General features: G+C 30.5%; 2 protein-coding genes across 2 annotated transcripts; one reads left to right on the top strand and one right to left on the bottom strand.

Moving 5' to 3' along the window:
- Positions 1–30: 30 nt before the first annotated feature.
- Positions 31–2,937, top strand: LOC106294971 (protein STRICTOSIDINE SYNTHASE-LIKE 3). Its single transcript, XM_013730696.1, has 4 exons — positions 31–444; positions 1,723–1,998; positions 2,094–2,261; positions 2,406–2,937. The coding sequence occupies exons 1-4, from the start codon at positions 110–112 to the stop codon at positions 2,806–2,808; spliced, it is 1,182 nt and encodes a 393-aa protein (XP_013586150.1). The 5' UTR covers positions 31–109; the 3' UTR covers positions 2,809–2,937.
- A 2,860-nt stretch (positions 2,938–5,797) lies between these two features.
- LOC106343868 (putative axial regulator YABBY 2) lies at positions 5,798–10,120 on the bottom strand. The gene is made up of 6 exons (XM_013783203.1): positions 9,856–10,120; positions 7,333–7,464; positions 7,128–7,260; positions 6,981–7,029; positions 6,814–6,889; positions 5,798–6,253 (listed from the first exon to the last, which is right to left on the bottom strand). Exons 1-6 carry the CDS (start codon positions 9,922–9,924, stop codon positions 6,146–6,148), a joined length of 567 nt encoding a protein of 188 aa, XP_013638657.1. The 5' UTR covers positions 9,925–10,120; the 3' UTR covers positions 5,798–6,145.
- Positions 10,121–18,656: the final 8,536 nt, after the last annotated feature.

The raw sequence follows: 18,656 nt of genomic DNA, 5'->3' as shown, positions 1-18,656 counted from the left end.
ATTTAATCTTATTAAATATGGTGCCTATTCCAACTACTCCCTCTCTAATCGTCGCTAAACAACTTGCCAACCAAATTCATCTTACTAAAAAGTCTTCAGTGTAACAAACATGGCGACCACGGTCTTCTCCAAGCTCTCGAAGATCTTCTTCCTCTTCGCCATCTACTGCGCTCTCGATCCCTTCAAACACAGCTCCATCTCCAAGTACCCTGACTTCCAGACTTTCAAGATCGACATGCCGCCGTTGTCGTCTCTCCCCAAGGAGAGAGACCACGAGAATCTTCTCCAGAACTCCGAGATCAAGTTCTTAAACGAGGTTCAGGGTCCCGAGAGCATTGCTTTCGATCCGCTTGGCCGTGGTCCCTACACCGGCGTTGCCGACGGTCGTATCCTCTTCTGGGATGGCACTCGCTGGACCGATTTTGCTTACACGTCCAACAATCGGTGAGTCTGTTAATTCAATTGGAATCGATTTTTGTGATAAAAAGTGATACCTTTTACTACTAGGCCTGCGCATTTTCAGCAGGTTCGGTCTGGTGTCTGAGTAATTCGGGTAGGGTGTTACAGGATCCATATAGGAGGAACATGCAAATTTTTGGTTCTCATTGGTAAAATTAGGAACCAACTAATATCCCAAAAAAAACTTAGGTTCCCGTTCGGTTTGGGTAGTTCAGGTAATTCAAGTAAAATATCAGATATTCCAAATAAAATATTGAGTAATTGGAATGATTCAGATAAAAACCTCGGGTTATTTTGGATATTTTAGATAAAATATCCGATTTTGTTTTTGATAATTTTGAATAGTTGGGATATTTTTGAAAGTATAGGTTAGGCCTGGGCATTTTACCCGGACCCGAAGACCCGAACCGGAACCGACCCGAAAATACAGGTTCGGGTCCGGGTCCGGGTTCAAGCTAAGTTCCTATTGGGTCTTTTTTTTTTGGACCCGCGGGTCTCGGTTCGGATCCGGGTCCTACCCGAGACCCGTTCGGGTACCCGCAAATAATTGTATATACTAGGTATATTTGGGTGATTGGGTATATTTTTGGTATTTCGGATTTTTTTTAAAGTTTCGGGTTTGGATTTTCGGGTATAATTGTAGGTTTTTGGTGAAATTTTAGATTTTTAGAAAATAAAATTTGGGTATTCGGGTAAAATTCAGGTATGTTTTGGGTTTTCGGGTCTGATTTTGGATAAATTTTTGGGTATTTTTGCGGTTCTTCGGGTATTTTTAGAGTTTTCGGGTCCAGTTCGGGTATTTCGGGTCCTAAATACCCGAACCGATCCGGATCCGAAATATACCCAAAAATTTTGGGTATTTTACGGGTATTGAAATTATAGACCCGGACCCGACAAGATCTGACCCGGAACCGACCCGAAAAGTTATAGGTACCTATACGGGTCTAAATTGCTAGGATCCGAAGGACCCGGATCCGACAATACCCGACCCGAACCCGATCCGAAGACCCGGATGCCCAGGCCTAGTATAGGTTTTTCAAACATTTTTGATTCTGATAATATTTTTATGTATTCAAGTACCCGTTCGGTTCTCGGTAGAGTATTGGTTCAGTTCAGTTATTATAGATAGAGAAATATAAGAACTGTTTGAGAGTATTTGAGGTTTTGATGTGGTTCTGATTTCGGTTAGGTTTCGTTTATTTTGCCCAGGCCTTAATTACTACTGAGGTGTGTTTGAAATGCTGTGATGTTATGTATGTTTAGGTCAGAACTGTGTGATACAAAGTCTTCACTGTTGGCTTACTTAAAGAATGAACATATATGTGGACGGCCTTTGGGTCTTCGGTTCCACAAGAGAACTGGAGATTTGTACGTTGCGGATGCGTATTTTGGGATAATGAAGGTCGGTCCTGAAGGAGGTTTGGCTACTTCACTTACAACCGAGGGAGATGGAGTGCCTTTGAGATTTACCAATGATCTTGACGTTGATGATGAAGGGAATGTCTACTTTACAGACAGCAGCTCTGTTTTCCAACGAAGGTATGTAAAGGTTCTATGACTCTGCACTTGTGTTTCCTGTGTCTTTTTGAATAAAACTTGACCTTCAGTCCTGATTAAAACCCTTTTTTTTTCAGGAACTTCATGCACTTGATTGTCTCCGGGGAAGACACCGGGAGAGTGTTGAAATACAATCCAGAAACAAAGGAGACTACTACTCTCTTGAGAAATCTCCAGTTCCCTAATGGCTTATCACTCGGCAAAGACGGTTCCTTTTTCATATTCTGTGAAGGATCAATTGGAAGGTGCGTCCTTCATCTTATTCCCTCTGTGTCTCCTCCATCTTAGCCAACAAGTATCATATCATTCTCATGCTTCCACAGTATTGCGTGTTAAATATATTTGGCATAACTCTAAGTCTCATGTTGTCTTCTTTCTTTGTCACTCAGATTAAGGAAATACTGGTTGAAAGGGGAGAAAGCAGGAACATCAGAAGTGGTAGCTCTGTTACATGGGTTCCCTGACAACATCCGCACAAACAAAGACGGAGATTTCTGGGTAGCGGTTCACTGCCACCGCAACATATTCACACACGTTATGGCGCATCACCCGAACGTGAGGAAGTTCTTTCTGAAGCTGCCAATAACAGTCAAGTTCCAGTACTTGCTTCAGGTAGGTGGTTGGCCTCATGCTGTTGCCGTGAAGTACAGTAAAGACGGGAAAGTGCTGAAAGTGTTGGAGGACAAGCAAGGGAAAGTGGTGAAGGCAGTGAGTGAAATAGAGGAGAAAGATGGGAAGCTTTGGATGGGAAGTGTATTGATGTCTTTCATTGCAGTATATGACTTGCCTTAGTTTTTAAAAATAACTTAGAATTGATTTTGCAGATTTATTATACTTGCCACGAGGTTGCAACATCTCTTTATCGAACTCTGTTTTTGATGCAAACAATAAATAATTATATTATATAGTTTTTCATGTACAGTTCTTGTTTCAGGTCAAACACGATCACATAACTTCACAATTCATAAGTTTGCTTCCTAACTTATGTCTGATAGGTTAGCTATTAGTGTACTTTGCAATAAATGCATGTTTCACAATTATGCAAGTCTATTTTTTATAAACGAAGAAGACTTGACTTCATGATTAACACACTTTTGGGAAGCTTAATATAACATATTATGGCCCCGATTGGGGATTAGGCTTTCAGTTTTAGTACAAGTTCTATTTCTGACCCAAAAAAATTAGTGAAGTATAAAGTAACTTTCACCATTTAAAAAATTATAGTTCCAATTAGATATTTAAAAATGTCAGAAATAATATTTGAAGTTTTAAAAGTCAAAATTTCTACGGCCAAAATTTTTAAGCCAAAGTCTAAAGTTAAAATCTAAAACTAAAGTCGTTACCAATTGAAGTTATGTGTGTCTAAACAAGTTTTTTCTCGCAGAAATTGTTCTTGTTTTTTTTTTTTTTTTGAAGAATATTGTTCTTGTTTGTATATGAAAACGTGGCCTTATTATTTAAGTGCACGCTCTGGGAAACAATGGAAAATGTAACAACACTTTGTACTAGATACTATGTTTGACCAAATCAATTACGAAACTAACAACATTTATTTTGTTAAATTACCACTTTTTGGTAACCCATCTATATATATATATTTCTAAAATGGATATAGACAAATAAAAAAACAGTATGTGACCTCTACATATACTTTCGACTCTCTTTATATAAATAAGGAAAATAGTAGAAGAAAACAAAAGGAACATTTGAAAAAATAAACTAAAATTTACCTAATAAAAAGAAGAAGAGTAAAGTGCATATGATCTTCTATGTAAGTTGCCTAGAACAAATCTTACTTTTCAATATCGTTGTCTACTTTCGAATATAGTCTCTCTTAAAAAAACTATTTGTGTGTGTGTTTCTAAAAATTAGCCACTTTTTAATCATGTTCATATATGACACTATGATTATATACAAAAACCCTAATGAAAATGGAGGTTAAAATTTTCTTTAAAAAAAACATAATAATGAAGGAAGAAAAAGTGCAGTGAAAAAAGAAAGATTAAAGGTGTGTGGACAAGACCCGTCAGAGGCACAAAGAGCCAAAGACATCCAAAGACCCCAACTAACATGATTTGACGTTTCAGATTCTGTTTTTCTTTTGGACCCCTCTTCATTAAACGTTCTCTTCTTCTCTTTTTTCACTCCCTTGTTCATTTTATATGTACATCCTCTATTATACGCAAGTTTTAACTGCTCTATCCGTTTCAATATAGATGATGTTTTAGAAGAAGTATTTTGTTTCAATTTACATGAAGTTTTGAGGTTTTAAGGTTAACTTTAACTTTATTGGAAACTGTTCAATCAATTAGATTTTATCATCTTTTTTATAATTGGTTAAATGATTTAAAAACTATATTTTTAAAAATGCTTTTTGACTTAAATCTAACTTTCTTAATCTTTGTGGAATAAGACAAAACATCAAATATTATCAAATAGAGGGAGTATTTTCTTTCTTTCTTTAAATGTGTGTGCATGGACCAGAGACGATGGAAGAGGTACGTAAGTGTCTCCAATGCTGTTGCAGAAACTTGAAAATGTGACCCCACGTCTCTAATCTTAGTCGAGAAAATTATCAGTGGTGGTGAGAGAGAAAGATAGATGATTTATTAAACATGGCCACAAGCCACAGTTCGTCGTGTCCATTTTGGACAATAGAACAATGAAGTTATAATTAATACGTATACTTGAACAGCCAATTGATGTCGACTTGGAAACTATAGTGATTACAATTTGATCGATGCTTGATTCATTCGAAAGTGCCATTCTTTTAGTAAAAGTTGACTACCACTACTACTACATAATAAAATATTAAAATAATTGTTTACCAAAAAGAAAAATATATTAAAATAATTGTAACAAAAATCAATCCTAAAATAAATAATTTTCAAAAACACATTTAAATAAACCATAAAAAAATTAACAATGCAAAAAAAAAACACTCGCTTCGACACCATTAAAAACTTACTTTAAAAACTCTTTAGATATTATTTGAAATTTCAAAGATTTTTTTTAAAAAATATGATTAAATAAAAATCTTATTACACCAAATAAGAAAAGAAAAGACCAACTATATTCTCTTTATATTTAATGTGTTAGTTGTGGTAAGATTCAAAATTTGTAACTTATTTTATAATAACACAAACTAAGATTATATTTTTGTGTTATTTTGCAAGTTGTAACTTATTATAACTTATTTCATATTTATATATGCAAAAAAATCGTTAGCTAGAGTAAATTATTCAGGCGCGCAACCATTCAAAATAAAAGTTTCAAAGCTGCCAGTGACCTTCTAAAACATAAAAGTGTGACTAATTTTAATCATTATATTCAACCGGATTGCGCGTTTTGCGGCTGACAGGAGAAGACACGAGCACTGATTTCTCATCGAATTGTTCTTTAAAAAGAAATAAAAACTGTTAAAATCAAGCAATTTATGTATTCATTGGGAGCCTTTGCTTTTTGTAAAGAATGTTTCTTTTGAATGAGTGATTTTCAGAATAATCCCAGCAGTCAGCACCATAAAAGTTACCATATCATATATCCCAAGATGGAATTTATTTTCTTACCACTCCATGTTACATTCTACTGTACATAATACTGTACATATATCTTTATAATATACATAAATAACTATGTAAAGTCCAACTACACTTTTATTTACTTATGATTCTTGATAAAACTCCTTTTCTTCAAAAATCTATAACTAATTGTAATTGATATAAAATCACTCGTATTCCTGTAAGCTTGTGAGTTAGTAGTATCTACAACTGCTATAAAGTATAAACTTCGCATTATATAAGTTCGTGACCACACAAAAAGTTACACCTTTTCAGAACGAGGAAAGAGGAAATGATATTACAATCTTCTTAAAGGAGATTCTTCTTAAATAATTAGGTTCAAATGTGAAAACCATATATGGGTTTCACTTATTAGGATAATATAAGCTAGAAACGAAGTTATAGATGGAACCCACACATGAAAAAGAAAGGGACATACATGTATATGTATGTATATATATAAGTAAGGTAATGTATGGATCTTCCTCTTCCTTGCCTTCTCTTCCATTACACCAGCGTACACATACATACATATATAATAGCCATTTATCAATATATATGTAAAGGCTTTAGTAATAGCCATTAGACTTTTGGCCTGCAACTGTCTGGTCTATTTGCTTGCCTTTTTTGTTGCCATCCAGCTTTAATCCAAAGTGAATGTGAGGAAAATGTGCCCACTACACACAAAAAATGACAAATTTAAATATTTTTAAGAGTATACTGTAATAAACATTCCACCACTCGTGCATAGTAGAATCCACTAGCTTATGGTATATACAGTAATATTTCAAAGGTTCATCCTAGCTCACAACAGTGAAAAAGATCAAACCCTAGAATTTTCTCACCACTAATTAGTTTATGGCATCTCTAATACTTGTCAGAAATAGATGATTTTATCTAATCATGTGTTTGCATATCAGTATTTTTTTTTACAAAAATTGGTTATCTAAATTAAACAAAATATATATAAAAATAGAGTTAGGAATTACATTTACCAAGCTTTTTATTAGAAAACATCTAATAAAGAAGTGTAATATAAGTATATATATATATAAATATATATATTTCTAGTTACGTTTTTTTTTTCCTACTTCGAAATGTTATTTTATTTGTATCTTCTTCATAACTCTCTTTAATTCTGATGTCGGTGCCATAAATTATAAAGAAATTTGTTTTTAGCTACCTCTCGTAATTAGTTCATATATACGTGGAAGAATGTTATAAGACGGAAGCTTACATTTTTCGCAGCTGTGCTAAACGCCTCGCGGTGGCTAATCTCTGGATTACCAGCCTTGATCCTTTGGATTTCCTCTCTAGTTAGGAATAAATAGTTATTAAACTTCTTGTGAAGGAGTTGGGAAAATATCATTTAAAGAAAAACTTAAAATTACATAAAACACTTACTTGATAAATCTGTTGTAGGCCGAAGGAACGCGTTGTCTTTTCTCAGGCGCTGCCATGAAAATAAAAATTATGGACTCATTTCATATATATGTACGCAAACTTCAAAATACTTGCGTATCAAACGTTAAACGTATAAGAGCGACTTACGGCGAATAGGAGGCATTCTAGGAACCTCACGTTCTACATTTTCTGACAGTGTGGTCGAGAAATGATTGAAGCTCCTAGAAGATGATCCGTGTTCTTTTCTTGTTACCGAAGAGGTTATGTGTTGCTTATGTTGCTTCATGATTGCAAAGACTATATCACTCATAATTCTACCAAAATGTTGAAGTCATAATGATTATTATGGTACCTGAAGATCTTGATGAATGGGAGGAGGAGAGCTTTGATGAAGTGAAACTCCGATGTTGAGAGAGAGCAAATTGGTACAATGGCCACATCTCACCGTCACAAGTGTGAACAAGCTTGCGTATGGTACACTTACCTGATCACACATAACAATTTGCAAAATCTCTTTAATCATTTGCCTATACGGACAAGTTATTGTCTTGCTTACCACTATTCTACAATTAGAGTGGTTGGTTAGAACAACCTACACTGTAATATATAGGGTATAACTTAATTACACCTTGCATGAAATAATCAACAGAGATTTTTGGATAGTACGTATGTTAACTGTTCCTTTCTATACAACAGTACTTTTTTTGTTAATTATAGAACAGGGTCTCTTGATTTGACAAATACATATCCAACTAATATTTTCCAGTGTAAATTTTTTTTTTGTTGACTAGCGATCGAATAGATTAGTCAAAGAAAATTCTTAAGATCAACTGAAAGAGATCGATATTTAGGGTTTATTTCATAATATATTTAATCTGTAATTTCACTGATCGTAAATAACAAATTTATGCGTGGTACAATGTATTTAAATAATAAAAAATGTATATTTATTAGTACCTTATAATCTGAAACATTTATATATAAAGAAATCATAGTATATTTTATATTTTCATATGTGCAAGATAGTCCATAGTTTTCTTACATATATCTATGATCCAACAATTGAAACTCTTATCATGCATCTGCCTTCATTATATTAATAAACTAAAAAAAACTGTGTAAAAGGGTCACTTAACAATATGTATATATAAATATATGAGGGATGTATTTTTGTGTATGGTGGGTTCTGATTACTCATATGTCTGACACAAAATCCTCAAGGCAATATGATAAAAGATCGTAAAGCGATGAAGAATGGTTGATGAAGGCTTGTAAGGAGAAGACAGTCATGTTAGAAAACGACCTGACCTTAACCACAGCCCATAAAGTCATTAACACGTTATGTGAGGGTACCATCTTATATTATAATCTTCTTTATTTTTGTATATGCATCCAATCCGAAGTGGTCAAGATCGGCCATGATTTAATAGTCGGTAGCTTTTGTATAGATTAAGAAATTGTTGCTCGAACTGGGTAGAACAAATCTTTTGTACTTCCCACTACAACACCACCCTTATTTTGTGCAAGACGACCTTCAACATTTTTTAGTTAAATGTGCCCGTTTTGTCCCTAACCAGAGTGATGCTACATCTCCACTATTTATTTATCTGTAGTCATAACGTTTATAAACAATCAGCTTAGAAGGGTTTCTCGTGATTGCTCCTTCTTAAAAATCTTCTACAACTCACACACTTTAGTACATGACTTATATACAAGTTATGGTACTTGGGATACCGCTACACTAGTTTAAACGACGTTCTGACTAAGTGTTCTAGTCAGGTTTTCGTGATAGCTTATGGATCATAAATCAATGATTTATATGTTACATATCATTCTATAGAAAGATGTGTACACACATCAAAATCAAACATTCAAATGTATGGATACTATTAAAGAGTCACATAAAACCATTAAATAGTAAACAATGTCAAGCCAGCAGCCTGCGAAGCTGGAAAAAATAGTGACATTTAAATAAAAATTGAAACTATATATATATATATATAATAAATTTAGCCTCACCTTACTGTAGGAAAAAGGAAAATTTGAGAACCAAAAAAATGGTTTTTTAACATTATCAGCTGGTGATGTGATGTAAAACATTTTTACATGGACCACGCTTTGTAGATCAAAGATCTATGATTGATATGATATATGTATACATGTGTCACATACTACAGTTATATATACAAAATAATACGAAGTCAGACTATAAAGCTGGAAAACTTAATGAAAGATTTTGAGCCTGTATCACATGAATGCAGGCAGCAACTCTCTATCTACCAATTCCTTTTACAGGAAGTATTAATGGCGATTGGAACTTAGGGAATTATGAGTAGTATTTAAGAAAATGAAGAATTTACTAAAACACCAAAGAAAAATATATCTCTAAAGCGACAAAAAAAACTTCAGAAAATTGTGAGATCAGGGAAAGAAGATGCTTTTGTTGCAGACTATAAACCTACGCATAGAGCCCTAAATCTGTTCAGGAGCTCTTTCCCTTGAGTTTACTTTGTTAGAGCACTACAAACTATGGTTCATTTACTTGTTTGGGTATATATCTCATCACCCGTTAGAGAGAGCCATCTCGAGAAAAAAGTAAAACAAAAATTTAGGGTTTCTTTTCTTTTCTCAAATTAAGAAACTTCCCCTATATATCATCATCAACAATCAAAGGAAAAGGTACGTTGATTCATGAAACAGATGCAAAACTCATCATAAAATATTTATCACCAATTATGTGATTGATAGAAAGATAACTGTATTAATTAAGTTAGAAAAATGAGATCTATCTCTGTGTTAATCTGGAACACTCTTTCTTTTGAGAAAGATTTACAGTTTATAATACTAAGGAAGCAGGGTACTAGAGAGAGATTACCGCTAAAATCGTCGTGCAGAAGTTGCAGTGGACATAGCAAACACGCTCAGATGATATATCAATAGACATTTGTAATTTGTGGCTTCTGTTCAATGATATATCTCTTCTTGTTTGGGATATATATGAAACTTTTAGTTATGCGAGTGAGATCAAAGAAGGAACTATTTGATCTTGAAAGAATAAACTAAAGAAAAGGCAAGCAAAGGAGAGATGAAGAAGGATAGAGAGAGGAGAAAGATGGGTGGAGGAAGTGTACAAAAAATCTGAAAAGACTAATGGGGTTTATTTGGAGTGGAAGAGAGACAAGTGGGGACTACACTACAATGTTCTTCATTTTTACTTACAGATATTATTTCCAGATAACTAAGAGAGTTAAATACTTAATGGTGATGTGAATATTTACCCGTGTATTTTTTTTCATATTTACATCTTTGATTCATTTTGTCTTGTAAAGATAAAATGATTTGATACATCAAATAATTTTAAAGGGTACATTCGATATATTAATCCAATCAACCCATCATCTACTGTACTTACGTATTTCCAATTTTATGCTGAAACTGTGTTGCGTTTTTGCAACACTGATCGAATAATACATTAAAATCTAAAGCCCTCACTTTTATAAAAGTATTCATTCATATAGTAGACGGATTTTATTCCATACATTTTAATATCCGGCGTATTTGATAGTTGTAGTTTATGAAAGATATGCAAGGGAAAGAAATGTACATTTCCATTGATTGACGATTGATGTATCTGGCCATTCACCAAACGAAAATGTTCATAAGTTTATGACATCATGAGAGTCAGTTTATGAAATATATATATACATACATGCAAGTCAACGAGATGCATATATTTTAATTGATCAACTTTTTAACGATTTATGTGTCATTTCACAGTTGAACAAAGAAAATGTGTCATTTCACCAAATGAAGGTCCCCTTAAAGAATATGACATCATAAAACTGGTTATAGGATTCTTTTTGATTACTTATTTGCTACGCGATCCATTATGTCAAATCTCTTCCACTGTTAATTTAGGATAATATAACCTTATCAATTATGGATATATGTATATCATCTCAGGTATATTAATAAAGAAACATTAAAAAAATTATAACACGTAGTTTGTATTAATTAAAAAAGTGTCATGTTGAGTTATCACATAATTGGAATGCTAATTTTGCTTACGTGGTGGCTTGAGAATCAATTGAAAATTTTGTTAGTCCAAAATTAAATTGTTAGGGAATGTTATATTATATAGTATATCCATTATGGACAATTCATTTATCAAATTGAAATTATTATATATTATTTTCATAAATAAAACATACGAAATTACCTAATGTGACTAAGATATATAATAAAAATTTAGATTTTTTTTTGTATATGTTGTATTTTGAATTTTTCAAAACGAGTATAAATTACTAAAAGTGTTAAAAGTCTCACATAAAATTTTGTGATCAATGTTTAAATTCTTTTATGTAATAAGATACAATGATTATAAAATCATATGAATAAATAATTTTATTTTAATAGGTGTTTATGTTAATATATATATAAATATATATATATATATATATATATATATACATATATATATATATTTCATATCGTTTAAATTAAACTATACAACATATGAAAATACATACTTATATTTTGATATCTATGTTGAACATATATTGAAAAGTTAATATTTTAATTTTGAAATCTTCATTGTTTTTTTTTAAAATGATTATAAATTATTTAAACCACTAAACATTCTACATTAAAAAATCGTTGGTGTAAAATTTTGTTACGCAAATATGCAAATGATCATAAAATATGCAAATAATCATAAAATCATATGAGTAAAAACCTCATTTAATATATATCCAAATAAAAAGTATACTATATTTTTATGTTAATATCATTTAAATTTAATTATATATCATATACGAGAGATAAGATTGATTTTTTTTATTTATTTACCTAAAATGATTGCGAATAAACAAGAACGGTCGTTTGATTTATATGCTCACGCCAATTGTTTACATAATAGTAACTCATTTCTTAGTTATTTAATATATAATTATTATTTTATTATTTCATAATATACAGAAAAATATAAAATAAGTAATAAATATAAAATATTTATTCTGCTCAAGGCGCTGATCTTAGCCTAACTATGTATCTCTTTAATAATTTTAAATCTTAAACATTTTCTAAATCTCAGGCCAAAACAAAATAACGAGATGAGAATAAACTCAAAAATCAATATTTATATCGAGCAATAACCAAAATAAAAAAAAAATGACACAAAAATGAGAAAAAATATTGAAGATAAATATGATTGACACGTGAACATAAAATTTTCATAACCATAATTAACTTTTAAATTACTAAATCATAATATAAAACCGAGTTGCCATAGTTTTACCGTAACCAAATAATAGACATGAGATTCTTCGGCCTAAACGTTAGATTCTTATGCGATAAGCAATTTTTGTGACCTAAAATATTTTTAAAAATAGGACCAGCTCATCAGTAAACAAATTATGTAATTAACAAAAATGTTTTAAGAAAATTGTTTAAGGGCCAAAAATATTTATTTTATTAAAAATATAAATTTTATTTTTTCATACGATATTTTTTAAATAGTTTTCATATAAATTCATCATGCGCTTTGCATAGGTCTTATCCTAGTATAGTATATAATATGGAAATTAGTTTACAAAATAATTATCATTGTGTCTAAATTTTATTTAGAAACATGTTTGTCAAACAAAACTTCAATCTAAACTTTATCATGTAACATAATATTGAAAAGGTTATATAATTCCAGTTCCCTATAAAATGGTAAAATAAAACCAATTTATTATTCTAACAAATTTGCGAGACGGGACACAAAATTTCGTGAGAATTTGTGAACTCATATTCCCACGAATTAGACATGCATTGGTTAAGATGCCGCCACTTTCTACAACTATCGGCACGACTATCTATTTGCTCGACTTGATAGAATTTTGGAGAAAAAATCATGTCATTGAAAAATACATGACTATAGTATACATGCATTGTTTACTTATGATATATTATAGCAAATTTCATGTTCAGTTATTTCTTGGTTAGACAAATAATTCTAACGAATTTGATGGTTATTGAAACTAATTTCCTTTTTAATATAGGTAATAATAATAATATTCTGTGATGTAATTTTAATTGTATCCATTTTTGGAAACAAGGGTTTGCATTTTTAGCCAGATTGAAATTCGGATAGTGACAGAAAGAAGAAAAAAAAAACACAAAATATTACCTTACATGTCTTGCTCACTGATGAGAACAAATTGTCAAATACAAAAATGATACATTCTGCAGGCCTGGCTCACAGAAAATCAGGGCCTTGTGCTAGCAAAGGTACTTTAAAAACTTTATTTGGTAGATCCATAAGTTGAATAATTGGGCCTTGACGATTTTGTTAACAATATAACATGACATCAAATACATTCCATGATGGCAATAAATGTTATCAAAGGATTAGAACAGAACAACTCCAAAACAAATTAATCCGCAATGAGAAATTCTCAGTAACATAGACTTCCCCATATGTAGCGCAAACATTGAACAAAGTACAAGTAAAATCATCAAAATGAGAATGTAAAAGAGAGAGAAGAAAATACTTACAGGCCCATCTTGTTTTGTGTTAAATGGCCTTGAAAAAGGCCTTCAGATCCGGTTAGAGGGGATTGTTTCTTATTTACGTGGACTATTGACACAATTCAACGAGAGGGATAGTGCGGTGCAGCTATTCTACCTAACCGATGAAAGGTAATTCATCTCGTTGTTGGGCACAATGGTAAACAGTAAAATATACATTAGTTTATTGGGTGAAAACGTATACGAAAGTCAAAAAGAAATCTGAACGCGTTTTTATATTTGTTGGGCACAAATGCTAAGTGTACCTTTTGCCACTTTAATTGTACGGTTAAGATCACATAGCAGAGACTTTTAGCAAGTAGTAGAAGAACTTCTATTGACTCGAAACGCATTAACGTCGTTATCACTAGACTTTTGTTTGTTTCTTCTTCAGTGGTTCGTTTAATCTGGAACGTCCTTAACATTTTTTAAAGGATTTAAATATTGGATTAGTATTCAATTGATAAAATATTAATTGCGGAAAGCCTGAAGGCGATGGTGCACGGTGCATCTCAAGAGCTTTTTGATACGCAAGTGGAGCACTCATGATAAGTGAAGCTGTCTATTAAAGTGTTAACCCTGACTTTTATAACGTGACACACACCATTGGATTCCAGTGACTGCCTTAAATATTATATTTATTCTTTTGACATCCCTAAAAATATTTAATTTTAATTTTAAATCTGTAAAAATATTTAATTTTAATTTTTAGTTGAATTTCGGGTGTGGATTTAGTTTTACTAGTGCTTTGTGTGTGCCTGAATGTTGATGGAAACTGATTGTAGTCTGTCTTTTCAGATCGAAGTGGTGGATTTATTTCAAGCTTTTCTAACATAGGCCGTTGATCAGGTTTAGTTTTCTGAGTGTTGGGCCAGAGTTGCAACGTTCTTGGGAAGAGCCTCTTAAAGATCTTAATATAATTCATTCCGCTAAACAAATTTTATTATATGCCACTTAAAGTGGCACTACTAGTGGAGGTTTGGAGAAAATTATTTTGGGCATGAGTAACATTCAAACATGGCATAACATAAACGGGAAATACATGTATTTTTTACTTCATCATACCCAATTTTTGTGGAAATTATACATGACAAAGTGGTTATATGATTTCGTAATCTGTATTATCTCTGGACCATATATTCGTTGAGGCTGGCTCATGTGAGAGAGCCCATTCTCCCTTATTCATAGTTCATTTACCTCCTAAGAAACGTATACGTTGATTCTAGCTACACTCTAGCCGTAAGATAAGGAAACAACCATTAGTTTCCGCGACTGGTCAACAGTGTTTGATATATCAGCATCACATAAGATGTGACAACATTGACCATCACCATCGTGAGATTTGATTGGCATGATTGGAGCAATGCTTAGAGCATCATTATCCCAAAATCCCATTTTTTTTTCTTTTTCGAATTTAGAAAGAAAAAAAAAATAAACCAATCGCGGACCGCCACGTGTCAGTAGGGCCCGCGAACAGTGTAAAAAACCTTTAAGGACCGACTATTATTTGATAGTTTTGGTAACGGGTTTCTTAAAAAAAGTGGGTCCTACGCGGGACCCACACGCTAAAAAACCCTCTAGTATTGGATAAATATGCTCTTAGTTCCTGGTGCAGAAAAACCATTAATTTCTTATTAATTTTATTGATCATATTTATTTTGTGATAAATATGTTTTAAACCAGTTTCAATAAATAATTTGTTTAACATGATGTTGAGACCTTTTTCCAAAGTTTTTTTTTATTTTATTAGCAATATGAATATGCAATATGTACAATAGCAACACTAACACAAAAAATAGACTTTTTTTTTTCTTTTTGAATTTATGTATAAACTATGAAATATAATAAGTACAGTACATTACATTTTTCCAGTTGAAAGCATTTTTTCAACGAATGGATAACGGATCTTCGTACAAAATATTTTTTAAAAAAACTGAAGTTTATTAATGGAGACAAATACCTAATGCTGGTTAACTTACCCTCCACTTTAACTTGCCCGCCATTTTGTTCGAGATGTTTGAAAAAGCAGTTGAAAATAATAAAAAGGGCAATAGACAAAGGAGCACGAGCCCGTGAGTTTACGAGAACATGCCTCCTTTAAACATTTTCGTAGGGTTTAATAATGACATATAGCAATAACACTCATCAATCAATTTCTCCTAGACAAAAATATCTCTTTGTTTTATTAGAACATTCGAAGACATAACGCATATATCATTATTATTATTATTTTGTTTGTTTGCTTGTTAAAGCATATATATCATGCAACATTCATAATCTATATAAGAAGGATTCTACCTTTTTCTCTACGGATATTCGTATCTGTCATCTAAGTGCAACATGTGTATAACACTTTTCGAATTACTTGACTGCACACTTTTTATTTTTCAACTTAAATAAATTACCAGGTGATTTTTTTTCCGTGTTTATGCACGGATATATATATTTCTAAAGTAAATATACTATAATAATTGATTCTTATTTATTTTTATTTTTAAATTAATTTATAATTTGTATGCATCATTTATATTAATAATATTATATTAATTTAATTATACATATGATTTTATATACGTTATATCTAATTGGCTTTGTTATTTTTACGGTCGATTTAGTTATTATTTGGGTGAATTGGATTGCATCTCTGAATTCAACTGTAATATTTTTTATTCTATACATTAAATTTTTTATTAATTTCTTATTTGCATTTAGGTGGTTGTTGTCTTAGATATGTAAATATATTTTATGAAGATTGTGTATAACTTAAGATATATTGTGCTTAGAATGAAATAAAAAATAAACTAAAGTGTCTGATTCCAAATTACATAAATTTAATATAACGATAATATTTCTGAAGTCGCATGCATATATATAAATTTTACAAAAGAACTAAATTGTAACAGTTGGTTAATATTTTACTTTAATTTTTAATATGTTTTGAGTTGTCGTATGATTTATATTTATAAAATGAATTACTATTCTTATGAAAACATATATTCTTCTCGTAGGTAAATCTATGATTTTAGATATAAGTTGGATTAGTCGAGTCACTCATGTTGTGAGTATATTTAGTTACATATATTCTTTCAAATTCAAAATGAAGCATAATTATTTTTTATTATAATTAAGTCAAATAATATCAATTTAATTTATCGTTTAAATGTGCATGTATTTCCATAATATTTATCAAATTATAGGTTGATGTTTTTTAAAAACTATTAGTAAATAAAACGATGATCAATAGGAAGTTACATGCATAAGTAGCTGATACATTTTTGGAAGGTCATGAACACATATCAATATTTACAATAATTAAAATATTTTATAAATTCTAAATAACTTTATGCTTTTGATTTATTGAATGGAAACTGAAATTTATTTTAAATAATTTTAAAAATGAGAATTCAAATTTTCTTTGGTATTTTGATTATGGTTCTATTAAGCTCGACAAACATAAAAACATAAAATTTACTAGCAAATTTAGTATTAAGAAAATAAATAACTTTAATAATGATAAAATATAATATATCTATCTCATTAAATTGTTTTGTAACTATTTGATCGAACGATGTTTTTTTTTTTTTTTAAATTGTGTGCTTTTAATAATTTTTAAAAATAAGCAGTAAACAAAATTGTGATTGTATTTGAAATAATATTATATAAGTAAAATATACTTTATTGATATATTTTTTTTAATTGAAAGATATTATAGTTAGCTAAATATATAAAAATAAATAAAATATTTTAATAATACTAATTATAAACTATTTTTAGTCAATTAAACATATATCAGTTTATGTTCCTTAATTATTTTATGTAATCATCTAAGAAAATAGATAGATATATAAAAATATTTCTATTACTTATAATTTTTTTATTGTTTAAAATTAAGTTTTAAAAGAAATAATATTTTTTTTAATCAAGATTATATGTGTAAATTGTTTTTAATGAAATCACATTGTATACAAATGTATATTTTTAAAGAAAGTATTTTATTACTTCAAAAGTATATTTTATGTTATTTTAAAATATTTTTTTTAATGTAATATTACTATTTTGTGAACTTTCCCTTTTTATGAAATCATATTAAATATACATATATTTTCGTTTTCAATTCGTTTTTTAGCTTTATAAAAATTTTCCTTTTTTATTATATGTATATGTTTTTGGGAAAATTTTAAAAAAGAAACTAAATAAAAATAAATAATAGTATTTTAAATGTAACATTTTTAAGTCATTAATGATAGTAGTGTAATCAACCATCGTGAGAATTAACATGAGAAAGAGAAATAGGAAACTGACTTCTTATATTATAGAGATGAATTAATCTATGATCATTGTCCCTAATTTTATTATTTGTTATATACCATAGTTTTTAATGAAGAACTTGATCCCTCGAGTGACATAACAATAACTCTGTGTTATTGAAAATAAAACATGAATGCTTAACTTCGTAGTTTCGGAAAATTGAATGACGGAAATACATATTGAACCAAAAAAGAATGACGGATATATATTTGTACTAGTTTATGATAAAAACAGACATTTTTTTTTGTATTATTTTGGATTCAATATATATATATATATATAGAGTACACTTATTTAACATCGAGATGTATAAAGATATGACGTGACACATTTTAATTTTATTGAAAATAAAACCGATAAACAGAGAAAAATACATTGTAGAGTTAGGCTAAAATGAATCTTTGTTCAATAGTGTTATAAACCAAATGATGATCGACCATGGATCAACCCGTACTGCAAGCCCAATCCAGGATATGATAAAGACAATCAGAGACTATGTGTTTATCTAGTATATATTCCATGTATATCTGTAACATAGTGTTTATCCTTATCCTTATCTTGTTAGGATAAACATGACCTTATAACGGTATAATAGCTTGTATATATATGGACCTTCTGGTCGACAGTAATGATAACAGAAGTATTTCCCCAACACTTCATTTACAACACGTTATCAGCACGACGTTGCTTTCATAAACCCTAACCCTAAAAACCAGAAATAAATCCGAGCTAGTAAAAACCCTAATTCCCGACAAACTTCAAACAACTATATCCCTCAACTCCGGTGGATCCAGATGACGAGCCAGATACCAAATT

This window comes from Brassica oleracea, chromosome C5 (genome assembly GCF_000695525.1).
Source record: "Brassica oleracea var. oleracea cultivar TO1000 chromosome C5, BOL, whole genome shotgun sequence".
In the NCBI taxonomy this organism is placed as follows: domain Eukaryota; kingdom Viridiplantae; phylum Streptophyta; class Magnoliopsida; order Brassicales; family Brassicaceae; genus Brassica; species Brassica oleracea.
This window is presented reverse-complemented; position numbering and strand designations above follow the sequence as displayed.

What these genes read in the sequence shown, in the direction of transcription:
- LOC106343868 (XM_013783203.1), bottom strand. Translation starts at nt 9,924, where the DNA reads ATGTCTATTGATATATCATCTGAGCGTGTTTGCTATGTCCACTGCAAC. An exon ending in CCATTCATCAAGATCTTCAG is followed by an intron (nt 7,261 to 7,332) that starts GTACCATAATAA and finishes GCAATCATGAAG; the next exon opens with CAACATAAGCAACACATAAC. An exon ending in TAGAATGCCTCCTATTCGCC is followed by an intron (nt 7,030 to 7,127) that starts GTAAGTCGCTCT and finishes TTTTCATGGCAG; the next exon opens with CGCCTGAGAAAAGACAACGC.
- LOC106294971 (XM_013730696.1), top strand. Translation starts at nt 110, where the DNA reads ATGGCGACCACGGTCTTCTCCAAGCTCTCGAAGATCTTCTTCCTCTTC. An exon ending in AGCTCTGTTTTCCAACGAAG is followed by an intron (nt 1,999 to 2,093) that starts GTATGTAAAGGT and finishes TTTTTTTTTCAG; the next exon opens with GAACTTCATGCACTTGATTG. An exon ending in TGTGAAGGATCAATTGGAAG is followed by an intron (nt 2,262 to 2,405) that starts GTGCGTCCTTCA and finishes TTTGTCACTCAG; the next exon opens with ATTAAGGAAATACTGGTTGA.